The sequence below is a fragment of the Pteropus medius genome, unplaced genomic scaffold, assembly GCF_902729225.1.
Source record: "Pteropus medius unplaced genomic scaffold, Ma_sr-lr_union100, whole genome shotgun sequence".
Classification (NCBI taxonomy): domain Eukaryota; kingdom Metazoa; phylum Chordata; class Mammalia; order Chiroptera; family Pteropodidae; genus Pteropus; species Pteropus medius.
In genome coordinates, this window is record NW_024340849.1 from 13,562,506 (window position 1) to 13,578,932 (window position 16,427).

A 16,427-nucleotide genomic window follows, 5' to 3' on the forward strand; every position below is an offset into this window, starting at 1 on the left:
AACAAGAATAAAAAGGAAGGCTGAGAATGATTAAAAACCTGAATTTTCAAATCTGGCAGAAAAAAAGAGACACATTGGTACTAAGACTTCTTACGAAGCCACCGATATCAAATCAAACAAAATCTAGCACTGGCAGAACATGGCAGATAAAAGACATTATCAGGAAGATTAAGTAAGCAGGAAGGCCAAGGAAAATTTCTTGGGTTTTGGAATAAGACACCTTGTGAATACTGCATCCCATACAAATTTTTTCATTTCAGAAAGATCAGAACTGAATGGATTATAAGCATGAAATAGGTATGCAAGAAGATAGTGTGTCTGTGTATGTGTGTGTGTGCATGCATATGTGACACACAAAGGTGGCTAATCATGTGAAGAAGTTCATAATCAATAAACACTAGAAGAAATTTTGGGTCTGTTACTTACCAGTCCAGGCCCTCCTAAAATCTCATATTTCTGAAATTACTAGGCTTTTTATCTGACATCATAAACTAACTGACACACACAGCACTAAGAAAGCAATCTACTTTCACAAAAGTATGTACAAAATTTTCCAAAATCATTATCAGTGACTTATACTTTCCCTTGTCCCAATAACCATTTAAACAAATTATATTTATGAGTACTGATAAGTATTTTGCCTCTACCTAAGTATACATTCCCTCTCATTTTGCTTAGATGGACCTGAACATAATGAGACTATAGAATGTCTATGGGATATTTAAATTATTTTACAACAGAAAATTGAAACTTCATTCAATAAACAGATTCTAAACTGCCACTATATTTCAAGGACAAGCCATGCTATTTAGGGACTAATAACAAGAAAAAACACTGTGTGCATGTATTATTTCTATGTGCCCAGTACTAAATAATCATAACTTTGCCTACATTTTATGTTACCATTAGTTTTAAAATTAAAAAAATTTTGTTAATTCGTTTGTCACCTTCTCTTTAAGTTACCCTAGACTCCACTTATATTAAGCCTGACAGCAACATAACTAAGCTCTACAACAGTGAAATAATCTTTTTTCATCAACTTACACTACAGTTTTCAGGTGGAACTAGAAGTTGAGTGATCTCGCCACCATGTACACAGAAGATATGTTTCATTTCTCCAGAAAATATGTCCCAAATTATGACCGAAAAATCCACACCTCCAGATATCAGATATCTTTGATCATAACGAGCTGAGACCTGATGAGGATATAGCAAACATGTGACTTTGTTCCGATGACCACGAAGTGTTCTGTGAGGTGGCCAACCTGTGAATGAGGTTTTGGATTTAAAATGGGAAAATTAAAGTCTTACAAAGTTTCAACAAATAAAAGTAAACATGAATCGTCAAAATTGCTACAAATTTTATCTTAGAAAAGGCTTCTAACTTTACATTCTAGAGCTGCTCTGTTCAATACAGTAGCTACCAGCCACGTGAGACCACTGAGCATTTGAAATGTGGTTAGTCCAGATTCATATGTACTGTAAATGTCAGATACACATGAGATTTCAAAGACTTAGTACAAAAAATAATAATGCTAAATGTTTCAGTGGGATAAAAACAGTTTTGCTATATTGGATTAAATAAGATATAATGTTAAAATTAATTTTACCTGCTTCATTTTTACTTTTTTAATGTAGCTATTAGAAATTACATGTTGTTACGTATATCTATTTCCACTGAACAACACTTTTAAAAGATTATCAGTATTATTGACAATATGGTGATTATTTAGTAAGCCAATAGAGATGATAATAATAAATGGAACTTTTAACATATCAAAGAGATAAAATCGGATACTTCTCTATTCACAGTCATTAATGGCATTTATTCTCAAAATAGGCACTGTTTTATTATCTGCACACTAAATTCTACCAGCTACATAGCATGCTAACAACTATACTGATTCACTGCGTTTGTTAAAAAAAGAGAGTGCCAACATTGTCAGTATCAAGGTTACAGAGTTCTCAAAACACTTTAGAAACTGGTAGGACTTCAGTATACCTCTTCGGAGCATGTGTTCCCCCTGAAGCAGCTGAACTATGGCTGTCTGCGTGGCAGGCACAATGATGATGCTACCGTCCTCACGGCCACAGACAAGTCGTCCATGTGCTGGTATGTACACACTCGCAGTTACTTTAAGAGGTTCATTACTACTGGGGATCACACTCAGCTGATCGATAATTCCAGCGGGACAAGGATTCAGCTTATCAAATGCCTCTTGCAAACTAACAGAAGTTGTCATTTCCAACCCTGTGGAGGTTTTATTTTGTACAAAAGAAAAATATTTGTGCACATTAAAAAATTAAAAATATTAAAATAAGCATGTTTATGGTTGATTCAGTAATATACCAAAGAATAATAACTATTACCAACCATAATTAGAAGAAGAAAATGACATATGCACATTATGAATTTGTTATTCAGTGGTTAGTATTTAGGTTGTTAAATTAAAAGAATTAAGAAATGGTTGCACATGATTTACTATTACCCCCTTTTTTATTAAATTTATTGGGGCGACATTGGTTAATAAAATAATACAGGTTTTAAGTGTACGATGAATACATCATCTGTACATTGCTCTGTGTGTTCCCCACCCAAAGTCAAATCTCCTGTCACCATATATTTGATCCCCTTCACCCTTATCTACTTCCCCCTTCCCTCTTTCTCTCTGGTAACCATTTAAACTGTTGTCTGTGCCTATATGTTTTTGGTTGCTTGTTTGTTTGTCTTGTTCATTTGTTGCTTTCAGTTTTATATCCCACATATGAGTAAAATCCTATTGTTCTTAACTTTTTCTGTCCAAATAAGTCAGACAGAAAAGTTGAGTATTATTACCTTCTTTACCTTCCTGTTTATCGGGTGTGTCTGAAATGTTCCAAATATTCAATCTTCCAGAAGAATCTCCCTGAATTAATAGTTTATGGAAGTATTCTCTGCATCCGTAGAAGAACCGAGTAACAGGAGGGCAAATTAACAACTGAAAAAAAAATTGTTCAAATATCTTTAGCTATCTTTTTAATCAAAATAGTTCACCCATTAACATTTTTACAAATAAGGATGTTAAATACTTTGCTTCAATACTAGAGTAAAAAAAAAAAAAGAGTTGATAGCATGAGTATTCAGCAATATTTTAATATAATTTTGTAGTGTTAATGTACATGTCAAGTAATATTCAAATCCATTATATCACAAGCATTCAAAGAAATGAAAATTATATTTATACTCTTTTTACAGAATTAGTATATTTTTTGCTGTTTTATAAAAACTGATTACTTACAATAATGAATTTAATTTACTGTTATTACATAATTAATATAAAGATATATCACTCTCTACAAAAAAGAAAGATCTCCACTTAAAAGGTCAAAAAGGGAAAAATGGCTAATTCTAGACTTGCCCGCTCCTGACTGGTCACTAGGAACAGCAGCAAAATTAAACTACCAAGCTCGTGCAACTGGAGGACTTTCATCTTTAAAAAAAAAAGTTTTTTTTTAAATGAGTAATAATATAACATTTTGCTTAGTCACATTTACATAGTCAATTTGACCTAGCCTGATCTGTGAGCTATAAACTACTAGGAGCAAAAACCATTCATTAGGGTCTTCTATATATTTTTATTTTTAAAACAAATTATTTTTCTACTTAAGACTTTGTGCCTTCAGTGAGATCACATACTTGAAAATTTTAAACAGCGGTGGCATCCTAAAATTAAATTTTAGAATATTTTTTCAAAGATACTTGATTATTAAAACATAAAATCTTATCCTGAAAAACAGTAATAAATTGACTTCAGTTTTGACAATTATAGTTAACAACCAATCTAATTACTAAGTTTGGTATTAGCTGTTTTCTTAAAAAGCATTGGCCTATGAGAACTATATATTAAATATAATCAATTATTTTACTGAAAATGTCTAAAAGTTCTAATAGATAAACAACATGCTGGACAAGAAGTTGCTACAGCAGCTAGAATAACCAATAGTTTGTATTTTAACATATGAGTATCTCACACCACATAATAATTTATTTTAATTTAAAATGTATAGGGGAGGTGATATTTAAAGAAACAGTGATATGTATTTGATTTGTTTTGGGTATATTTTTTATAAAGTCAGTATCCCTTAGTTTTACTGGTTGGAGAGTGGTAAAGTAGGAGTTTAAGTTAGGAGAATAAAAGACAGGTTATAGAGGATATTCATTGTACATACATGTATAAATCTGTATATGCAAAACATTCATGGTGAAAAACAGCTCCCCTCCCCTCACCATCCCTCTACATAAAGATGGAGCAAAATGTTCAGAATGTTAAAGCTGTGGAAACCCAGAGCACTAGTAAAGGAAACTTTATTCCAAAACCAAAGCTTCTTTCTTACTGCTCAAAGAATACAGAGTTGACAATCCAGTACTCAGTGCTGTTACATTTCAACTTTAAATTGATACTAAGCAGGTTTTAAGAAATCATAATAAACTTCGAACTTACACAGAAAAATTTCTTTTATTCTTCATTTCTGAAGTCTAATAATTTAAATCACTACACGATTTTTGGGAGCTACTGCAACGCCTCGTTCAAGTATTGAACTATTATTAGTGAGCATTATTACATGATTAGCTTTGTCCTTATAAAAGGGCATTACATCTGTCACTGTTTATAATAGCATGATCGTGTAAAAAAAGTTTACACTATCAATATGAACTTTATCAAAAAGTCATTTCTACTATGTTATCAACGTTAGATCATTTGTAGTCTGAGAATGATGAATGCGACTTTACAGGCATATATGTTTAAGATACGCATATTTTAAAATTATGCTTACAACTGACTGTGTCAGACTGTTTTACCATGTCTAACGAAGTGCCTTGAATTATATTGAACTTTTCAAATGATTAGCTACCAAAAGATACCAAAAAACATAGTTGTGAAAATTTTTCAGTGTAACTTTCAATTATAAATGATACCCGAAAAATTTTACCTCTTTATCTGTTCGATCCAAGAGGCTATGCTGTACAGGAGGAATTAAATTCTCAACTGCTTTCCCCACATCACTGCGGAATGAATCGCTAGCTGGAAGGCAACTGAAAATAAGAAAAACACATTCAATTAAAATACTGACATTAAATATTTTGTCATGTCATGTGAGGTTTTTTGACATGAACAAAAAATGGATTTTTTATTTATACTTAATTTAATTTAGCATTAAATTAAATAATGAATGCCATTAAAATATCCTATTTCAAATAAAAATCAATCTAATTTTTCTACTTAGAAGTTAAACTAGATTACATATCTAACAAGAAGTTCTGAGAGTTTTTTTTACATAAATTAAATATTTACACTACATACATTTTCATACTTTCAAGTTATACTACAAATTTGGAATCTTTTGCTTTTGATTAAAGTCCTAACTTATTATTTATTGAATACCTGGCAGGTAGTTTGTAAATATAACTTTGCCCATTTTCAGTCCAAATGATGACTTTATCTGCTGACACAAAGTCACCTCCGGTCCACGTCTGTCCATTTTCACTGGGACCTGAACACAACAGGGAATAGTCTCCAGCATCGAATACCTATAAGGGACAAGAAATTCACAGTCTAGTCATGTTGGTGCCATTTAAATAAGATATAGCACATTTCAACTATAAAAAAAACTTCTAGAAATACAGTTAACAAACTCAGGCCTTTCACATTCGCTACGTCAGGTAAAGACATTTTGTCAGCAAGCCCCAGGGCATGGCCACCCTGGATAGGGAAACAAGCAGGGTCCCAGCGGTGTGGTCAGGCAGCAGACCCTGACAGTGCGGAGGGGCGCTCCGCTGCACTGGGACAGGAATCCTTAACCCTTCTTGTCTAGAAGGGGGCGTGCTCTGTCAAAGAAAGGCAAGCAACAGGGAGCCAACCTCTAGAATGCATGGTTATGACTCTGGTTTCATTTCCATGTCTATTAACATTTCTAACAATAAACTTTGACATCGGAATATCTCCTTATTAACAGAGAAATTACCTTATTTCATCAATGTTCTAAACCACTGTAAATAGGCAGTTAATAGACTCAGTTTTACTATTTAATAATTCTCACATATAAAAGTCCCTATAATTTCATCAGTGACACAGGCTATTGACCTTCTGGGGCCTTACGAAATGCCTTTACAATCATTTCCTGTGACCCTTAGAGTCACTGCATGTATTGCCGTGCAGGTATTGCCACCTTACTTTATAGACAGGCAACTGACACAAAAAAGGGTTACATCTCTTGCTTAAGTTCAAGTGCCCAGTCAGTGACAGTACTAGGAGTAAAACCCTGGTCTTATAACTCTTAGCAGAAATTTTCTGCTTTCAATATCTGATAAAAAATATATTCTATATTGCTAGAAAATTCCCCAGGAGGAATGAGTAATTAATTCAATAGCCCAGAGCTTTTATTTTACTTTTCTTTAAAGAAAAACCAATGAAGTTGCTTGTACAAAGTCTCGAAATTAGAACAAATCCTAGCTAAATTCACCATGATTTGCTATCGTATTTATCAGTATCCAACATTAGCACTACACGAGTAGTCCAAGAAAAAAAGTCCAAGAAAAAATATAAAGGGAGATCAGACCTTCCACCTTATTATCTATTAAAACACATTATAAAGCTAAAGAAAATACAGTACCAGTGTATGAATGGACAGATCAATCAAATCCAGAAACAAATTCAAGCAAAACAAAAGAAAAATGAATTATTCGACAAATGGCATCAGGAATTGGGGGTGGGGGATTCACTTGGAATAAAAGTAAAATTGGATTTACATTTCACAATTTATACAAATAATTCCAGATTAAAGATTCAAAGACATATAAGATAAAATCATACAAACATAAGGAAAAACTAAAAAAGATTTTAAAAATAAATCTTAGCTTGGGGTGAGCTCTTTAGAACATGTCGCTAACTGTTTTGGAGACCATACAATAAAAGGTGATAATTTAAGCATACTAAAATTGAAAACTTCTTTATGGTGATAAATATATGAAGAAGTCATTCTTGGTGGGTTGTCGTACTATCTTAGTGTTGTTTAAGATGCACTTCTCTGATGATTAATGAAGCTGAGCACCTTTCTATACATTTATTGGCCACCCGGCTTTCCTCTTCTATGAAATGTTTTTGCTCATTTTCCTATTAAATTGTCTGCATTTTTTCATCTTGATTTATAGTTGTTTTTTTTTTCATATAAATAATAGATGAGTCCGTCACCATACGTGTATATTCTAACTATCTTCTCTCACTCTGTGGACTGCCTTATCACTCTCATGTATGCATTTAAGAAAATGCTCTTCTCACATGATTATAAAATGCTTACAATGAACACAAAAGAAACTGGTATTAGGTACTGCCTCTGGAGAGGGCGAGGGAAGTATCAGGGGAAAAAAGTTTATACATTTCATTGTATCCTCTTGCTCTCTGTTTTTTGTTACTATTTGCATGGGTTTTGAATTTTAAGATGAAGGACCCATATCGCTTACTCTAAGCAGCTGCTAGCTCTTCCTGTCTAATCTCATTCCAAAATAGTAGCAGTGGGTGTGCGTTGGTGGTATAGTGGAGAGCAGAGCTGCCTTCCAAAACAGGATCCAAGACATGGATAAGGATAAGGTACTGCTGCCCTAGTCAGTCCTTTTACTACATAACCCATCCCCTTTGAGGCAGTAAATAACTAGCAAATGGTAGTGATGAGAGCAGCTGCTGCAGTCAGACTACCTGAGTTGTAATCCAGCAACTCCACAACCACCTGTATAATCTTAGTCAAGCTATTTATCCTCCCTATGCCTCAGCTGCCTTGTCTGCAAAATGGGGAAAGTAACAATTCCTACTACAGACAGCCTCACAAATTGCCTCACTGACGCCGACTCCTGGTATCCACATCCTTGTATAATCCTCTTCCGAGTGTAGACTGGCTTTTGAGACTGTTCCTAGACAACTGATTGTGACAGAAGTGATAAGAACTCAGTTCCAAGCTTAGGTGGGTCTTGGCTACACCTTCTCTTGCTTGCTCACTCTGAAGGAAGACAGAGACCATGCTGTAAGCTGCCCTACGGAGGCCCAACTGGAGAGGAACTAGAGGCTCCAGCCAACAGGCAGGAGGACCTCAGGACTGCTAAGCACCAAGTAAGTAAACTTGGAAGTGAGGTGAGCCTTAAAATGAGATCGTAGTCCCAGCTGACACCATAATTGCAGCCTGTGAAAAAACCTGAGCCGGGTACCTAGCTAAGCGATGCCTGATTCCTGACTCACAGATGGGCGGCAGTACATTTGTGTTGTGAAGTAATTTGCTAGGCGGGATTAGATAACTAATATGCCTCCTCTCTGAGTAGTAGGGATTACAAAAAATAATACATGGAAACCTCTAAAAAATATGCTAGGCACAAATAGTCAAAACATGCGGGCTCTTTTGCTATTATAAAAATATTACCATCTGGCAATGTGGAGGTGATATACTCCTTCCATCATCAGCTCTGCAGTGATGAATGAGGGCCTGCCTGACTCCAAGAGGTCAGAAGAGAATGGCAGTTGGGAATAACAGGAACCTACTAAGACATGTTAACCTGCAGAAAACTCACTACCACTGCTTATGTCATACTGACAAGATAATGACTAAAACAGTAGCAAATGGCAGAAATTAAGATCAACAAAGTAATCATTACCTAAATCATTCTGTAAACAAACAAACAAAACAGACAAATATATATGGCCAAATCACAACACCTCAAAATATGATATCAAAATCACATAGGAATTCGAAATGGTTAAAATATTCTTGCACCAACATCTCAAAGGGTAAAAATACAATTTCTTACTTATGTAAATTATCTTACCCTCCAATATTTAGAGCACACAACCAAAAGCGACCTCTGTGTGAATGCACAAAAAGAGATGCTTTGGCAATTCTGACAATAAATTGGTTTGGATTCCTCCTCAAATATTGGCTCAGTATCCTGAAAAGAGAAAAATTCGTAAAATTAGGAATGGTTTCGTTGTCAATTAAAATTATCAGATGATGATAAAGAAAACAAAATCAAATAAAGGCATGTTATGATATGTTCATCATTTTAGCCCCTCATGTGAGAACCAAGGCAGGAAAAAACAGCAAATATATACTATAAAAACATCTGGGCAAGACATATTTGCTTCAAAGCTACTCAAGATTAAAATACTAACAGGAATCAATATCATCATTCCGACAATAACCGATGATAAAAGTTTGAGTCGATCCTAATTTTTGTAGCTATATATATATGCTTTTAAAGTTTTAAAAAAAAAACCTAATCAATTCCTCTAGTTTCTCCAATTCAGTGTTTAAAAATTCCCTAGCTGAAGAGACTAGCATCAATATTGTCAGAAAATCGATCTGCCTTTATCATTAAAAAATAACAAGGAATTCAAGTCCAAAGAACAGTGAGAGAGGCCTAAATTGGCTTTATATACTTTTTGTGATGGTTTATTTTTTTCCCTCAAGAAAACTACCTCCTAACTTTTAACTTAGAAGCAGTTGAGGAAAATCCCACCTCTTCTGTATGTTCCTCTATTTCTTATCCTGTGCAATATGTTTCCCTATTTCTGTCCTTGATAAAGCAGATGTCTCCTATCAAGTGAAAAAATTAACTCACTTACTGAGACAGCATTCTAGAAGATCTGTACTACATCAATAAGACTATCAAAAAAGAATAGCTTTTTCCTTCCCCTTTAAAAAAAAGAGAAGGTGCATATTGTTGCTAAAATTTAGGACTCCATAAGAAGAAAAACAAAGCGATCATTTTCAGTCTCCTTTGTCTCACCTGCATGCCACTTATTTCAGAGGTGACAATCCACACCTTCAAGATGCCTGTCACAGAGAGTGCTACCACCGTGTCCTCTGAGCCAAGAAGGAACAAGAAGCCAAGGTTACAAATAGAATACACTTTATTTCTAAGCGGTAACATGGTTATAATAGTAACATGGGACATGACTTACTGTAATGAAATTAAATAATAGCATGTTTTACAATTGTCATAAAACATAATTCTGAATTTCATGAAATAACAGAAACCATATTTTAAAACATAATAGATAACGAAAAATTTGAACAAAAAACTTTTCCAACAAGGCAAAAATTTGTTTCTAACTTCTTGAATTACTTTTTTTATTTCTAATCCATAAATTTTTAATAATTTTAAATGTTCTTGATCACTATATTAAAGAACTTTTATTCTTCAAAATTTATAACTTTTAATTATTTATCATGAATAAGCACATTCACTTTACTTCTTCAAAGCACTCTTTCCCACCTACCTTGCCTGCCTTCTAGACATTTTATTGTACATTACACCCTCCACAGATTGTGATCAAGTGAACAAAACATGATATAAAACCTAAATTCATAAGCTTTAGGTAAGGGAGCAGTCAAACTTACCAGGAACTTTCATTAAACTTAACTATGTATAATCCCCTTCCTTTTCATTATCTCCATATAAAATGGCAATGCTTCCTATGCCTCAACAAGTGACAAAACCAGGCCCACGAAATACACAGGTTCCTCCCACCATACCTTCACGGGGCTAAGATATTCTTCCCCACTTCAGAAAATCACCCCGCACTCTAAGACTGCAAAAGCTAGTGATCTGGAATGGAGATAATTATCACTGCAAATCTTAATTCAATCAAAGGTTCCTTTATGAAGGTAGAGACGGGCCATAAATTATTAGTTCCTTCTTAAATTAAAAAAAAAAAAAGTAACCAAATATATTAATACATAATGCATTATGGAACTCTACAGTAAACTAACTATTAAGTCATGGTGCTGAATGCCAAAAGGGCACCACACACTGACCTTGTGTCCGGTGGGACCGAATAATACTCATGGAGCTAATCCAGTCTGGAGATATCTTTGATACTAAGGAGTATAACACCTCAAGGCTGGTGGCATCCACAACAAGGATTTCTGGATAATGGCCATGGCATAAAAGCCTTCCTTCTCTCTGATTTCCAACAGAGAACTGGTAGAACTAAAAGGAAAAAGATTTTAATGTACTTCTTTACTTTAGATACTGATTCACATGCATTCACCAAGCTTCTTATAATGCTCAATTTCTTCAGTAATATTTCCAGATATATACTAGATGATACATATTATATGTCTCTGTATACGCATACACACACATCAGGTTACATTAATATTTCAAAATATCTAACAAAAATTACTCTTTCTCTAACATCTTATCCTCCTCCCCCTTTGAACTACTTTGGAGAATTCATGATAATTTTTTTTCATCCTGTAGCATCAAACACAGAACTGTTGAATGATTTAATGAAACACTTGAATAAAATCAGCTTCACAAATCAAAGTAAAAGGGAAGCTCGGGTGGGTCACAAAAATAATATGAATTTTAGATGATGAGACCAGGTGGGTATAGGATTATAATTACTAGTTATAATCAAATAAAATTTAGAACAATTGCTGTTCAAACATATTATAATCAGAAGTAAATTTTGATTAAGTGCATTATTTCAGACCATAGTATGAGACAATTGTATTAACCACTCCCACAGTCACATTTATACATTGTATAAGAAAAATAAGGGAAGAACCAATACAATCACAATCTACAGGTTACTCATGCCAAGAATAATTCAAAAGAATAAGACGGGTTTCCATCAATCAAAGAGCAGAGGAAGAGTAGCTATCAAAACAAGACCAAAAACTCATCAAAGGACCTGTCTTCCCTTAGCCTCAAAAATAGTGACTCTCTTAGTAGAATGATTCTCCTAGAGGATTTCTAAAAGGTGAAGACATCTAATACCCAGACTACTACTTCCCAAAGATTGGACCTTATATGAATCACATGAGGGCCAGCTAGATATAGCATGTAACCACAACACAACTGGGGAAAGAACTAAGAAACCCAAGTCCAATCTGCTCCCACACTCATTAGCCCTGTACTCAGAGCTCAACATTGTATGTGAAGGAATACAATTTCTCTCAACTTCAGAGTACCTTGTATAAGAAGGATTATAACATAAACATTGATCATGGAGCATATTAAGTGCAAGGCAGCATTACTAAAACTGGAAAAGAGGGTCTAATAAAATGCAGACTACCACAGGGGGTGCTCTAGACCTCTGAAGTTTGATTTAAAAAAACATGACACACAACCTAGACGTCCCAGGGCCCACCAGGCACTCACTGTGACCACCGGTAACCATGACCCATATAAGGGGAGGATGTGTCAGGGAGGAAAGCATGGGTAGAGAAGCAAACTTTGCCCGTGTTCATCCAACACCAGCCAGGAGAGGCAGGGGCACTGCAGCCACCAGAGGAGAGCTGCCTCCTGAGGGCAGGGTATTCTAGCAGCCTACCTGACCAAAAGCCCCTCACCCTTTGCTTTCCGGTTACACTCCCAAACAATGCTTTGAACACTAACATTTGGCTTCCTAGACAGTAATACTGGCAAAGAAAAGTATCTGAAATGGAGAAACAAGTTTTCCAAATATTAAAAAGAGATGCCCCCACAGGACAATTTAATACGGTGGCATTTCCTTGTGATTTCAGTAGGTACCAGTGTCACCAAGGTTTATCATTTCTTAGTATAAAAAAACAACTTGCTTCTGGACCTGAGAGGGTGAGGATCACACAGGAAACAATTGTCACACACTAATAAATCTGCCAAAAGGCATCTTCTGCTTAGAGATGGCTGCCAATTGAAACCCAGAAGGATCTGATAAACAGCAGACATTGGAAATATGCTGAATAATTTTTCCTAAAATGTAAACCAAAAGATTTTAAATCATAAAATTATGCAACAGTCAAAATATCCAATGAGTTCAAGACATTTATATATAATTTTTCAATTAAATTATCCACAAAGTCAATAACTGTACATCATTTTTTACTCTCTCTCTATAAACCTTGATAATTCTTCATATGATGAAAAAAATATATGCCCTTTAAATAAAAAGCATACATTCTAAAATACTGAACGTCAACTCTAACTGAAAAATAAAAACGTTTTTAAACATAAAAATAAAATAAAACACACACACGCATAAAGCATACACCCTAATAGCATTAAAAAGCAATTTTTCTAAAGCCTTTGCCAGGGCAAGGAATCATCACAAAGACCTTTATCATGCTAATCACCACCTCCCCCAAAACATTTTTCCACTGCTTTGCTAATTTGTGTTGGCAGAGGTTTTTTTCCCCTGTATCAAAGGATTGCATTTGTTTGTTTTAAAGGAAGGCAGAATGACATAATAGAAAGAGCACAGTCCCTAGAGTCAGTTAAACCTGATTTGAGATCCTGGCACCAGGAATGACTCACTGCGAGATTGAGGCAAAGTCATTTAATCATTCCAGGTCTCAGCTTCCTTGTATGTAAAATGCTATACTCCTATTTAATTCTTAGAGATGTGGGAAGGACTAAATGAACCAACATACAAGAAATGCCTATACAATACTTACTCAATAAATGTGAGTTCTCTTCTCTTCTCCCTCTTTCCCCATTGAGAACAAAAATCATGTTTTCTATACGCTTGTAATTTTCCCAACACTCAACACAGTAAATGATTAGTAAATTGAAGCACAAAGAACCTGACAAGTGTGAAAGTATAAAATGGAATACTAGGAACGCAAGTCAGGAACTATAAATTCCCATGTAAATCCCTGTGTAAGCCAGGCATACAAAACAATTATTTCTTCTACAGAGTTGGAAAGTCAGATGGATGTACCCAAGGACCAACTACACAAGCAATAAAAAGGATATGATCTGTAGAGTGGGTCGATTGGTGTCAGTCATGAGTGGAACCATAAAGGCTTGAGAAAGAGAGAATTCCATTATTTTGGAGGTAGAGGACTTACCTAACCCAGCCAGTAAAGAGGCTCTCCCCTGGGTGACCAGGACAGCCAGAAAGAGCAGAAATAGCAGTAGCAATCGGCTTCCCTTAAGTCTTTCTTCTCTACTTTATTACACTCCTCCACCATATCATCTTTGAGGAAGACTTTTACCACTCTAATTCCAGTCTTGTCATCTCCACCCATTTTTTTCACATAAAAATATAGCTCAATGTTTAAAAAACATCTTAAAATTGTATATCTATAAAAATTGTGCTGGCTTGGACAGTTATAGAAATACTCACCTGTATGCCAGTATGTGTGCAGGCTAATTTTGTAAATTCAATACATCTGCCATCACTCACATCCCAGAGGCACATTTCTCTATAAAACAAAATAACAGCTAACTTTAAATCAGATTTCTTAAAGCACTGTTCAACTCTGTCACAGCGGTTTAAAAGTAATATTCCATTAAAACTGTTTTTTTTTTTTTTTTTTTTTTAAGTAGTATATAGTCATTTTTGCTGTTCATCAAAAATCTGGTCCTCCCCACTCACTATCCCAACATCCTCTGTGACCTGCCCACCTCCACCTAGATCAGTTCCTTCTGAGCATCTCCTGGCTCCCCTTTGGCTGGTGCAGTCTTGTGAGCAGTTTTGGCCAGCACTGATGCGAGGCCCTCCAGAACTGTCTTCCTCCTCTGCCTCTGTGCCAGATACTGGCTACTTCAGACAGTGGCTGCTCTCTTACCTTCAACCTCAGAGTTAGGGGAATAACAAAGCAGAACAGAGCCCCAAGTGATAGATATATGAGGGATGAGTGACAAAGACAAGAAATAAACTTTTAATTTAAATCACTGAGATTTTTCCACTGGTTATGAACATAACTAGAAAATTTAGCACTGCAAAAATAAATAAATAAGTTAAAGTTAACTGAATTCTAAACTTTTTCAAATTAAATATAATGTTCTAGTTTTTGATTCTGTATTTATTGCAGAAATTGTACTGAGCACATACAAACAAAAAAGCTTTTACTCCAAACTAAGACGCAATATTCAAAATCAGAAAGGTCAATATGCCCTGTCTTTTAAAGAAAAAAACTTAAGATTTATTTAACAGAAAACAACATTAGCAAAATGCAGTGACCCTGATATTAGGGTTTTCTTTGAAATGCCTTTTCCTGTATCTCACATGCTATGAAACAACTTTTCAAAAAATGCTCAATCTATTTAGATTCTGTATTCTAATGTGACTTATCCTTTAATTGACCAAAGGTTACTATATTTTTTCCTGACACTGCCTCTTCTTGTTCCAGTTATATAAACTTCTTTTCTAATTCAAAAAATAAAAGGAGGGTGGAGGGGACAACCTCTTAAATAATTCTCTTCCATTTCCCCAACTCTCTTGAACATCTTATCACGCGAACAGACAATTTTCTAAGCACCAAAAAAGTTTTAAAACTTTCTCACACTCTAGATCCTACAACTACTGTCCAATGACCTATCTCTCCAAAATCAAGCTGTATTCTGAGGCTCGGGAATATATGTAGTTACACTAGTGTATTAACACCCATCAATATAGCTGTACAAACTTTTACATGGCTTTATCTTCCAAATTTATGCTAGCCTAGCATCAACAGGTTTTTTAGAACTCTCAAAATTGTCTGCCAACTCAACAATGCCATGGGGATTAATTAAGCTTTAACTTTTATGGTATTCTGAGTTTCTCAAAAGCAAGGCAAAGATACAGTCATAAATTACAATCAAAGTAAAGTATTATAAAAATCATTACTAAAGATAAAATTCACATTTTTAAAACCATATCTCAAATATCTTTAAGCTTAGACAATTGAAGCATTTAATGAAAAGATATTCCAAAAGAAAGAAATCTCTACTTATTAATATACTGGTACTATTTGCAATAAATGCAAAAAAGTGAAAAAGAAAATACTTACCCACTTTCAGATGCACTCACTATATATTGTTTGTCACTAGAAGCACAAGCTTTAGATAAACAGGTGATTGAAGCTGTATGACCAAATAACAGTGCTCGAGGATTAACCTAGACACAAGTAAGTACCAACTTTTAAAAACCAATATTTTTTAGGACTCCTGTTAAATACTCAATATAAATTTACAGATATGGATTTGAGAAGAATTGCTCAGAACATCAAAAAGTAAGAGCAATGAAACACTAGTTAGCGCTCACTATCACCCTACCAAGTAGTTTAAGGTCAAAATTGGAACTCTGAGCGGTGACATTACTTGTCCAATATCATAGAGTGATGAAGCCAAGATTCAAATGAGGGCAGTCTTAAGCACTAAGCTACAGTATACTGAGAAATCAGGTTAAGAATGTGAATTAGTACATAGAATAATTTAACCTCACTTATTTTTTCAATAATAACTTCATCGACCCAAAAGCACAGAGTCTCCAGACTACCATCTCTAAATATAAGTAAGAGGACGGGTATACTCCCAAATGCTGATACCAATGTTAAACTATCAGGAATGAAGAATAATCTTCATGACTAATGATTCAGTGACACAGTGCCTTACAGAAATGACAGCCCCAAGTCACACAGCTACACAGAAT

The 16,427-nt window shown here is 34.8% G+C and overlaps 1 protein-coding gene across 4 annotated transcripts in view; it reads right to left on the reverse strand.

The window, feature by feature from the left end:
• Positions 1-16,427, reverse strand: part of WDR7 (WD repeat domain 7) — a 278,744-nt gene that overhangs the window by 240,693 nt on the left and 21,624 nt on the right. For 3 of the 4 annotated variants that reach the window (XM_039840991.1, XM_039840984.1, XM_039840989.1), the window contains exons 4-13: positions 15,787-15,893; positions 14,139-14,217; positions 10,837-11,011; positions 9,806-9,882; positions 8,846-8,965; positions 5,424-5,569; positions 4,972-5,074; positions 2,837-2,978; positions 2,003-2,251; positions 1,045-1,265 (exon numbers count right to left, since the gene is read on the reverse strand). In XM_039840991.1, the coding sequence (XP_039696925.1) occupies positions 1,045-1,265; positions 2,003-2,251; positions 2,837-2,978; positions 4,972-5,074; positions 5,424-5,569; positions 8,846-8,965; positions 9,806-9,882; positions 10,837-11,011; positions 14,139-14,217; positions 15,787-15,893 (1,419 nt within the window). The remainder of the gene's footprint in view (positions 1-1,044; positions 1,266-2,002; positions 2,252-2,836; positions 2,979-4,971; positions 5,075-5,423; positions 5,570-8,845; positions 8,966-9,805; positions 9,883-10,836; positions 11,012-14,138; positions 14,218-15,786; positions 15,894-16,427) is intronic. The other variant, XM_039840990.1, reaches the window with a different exon arrangement.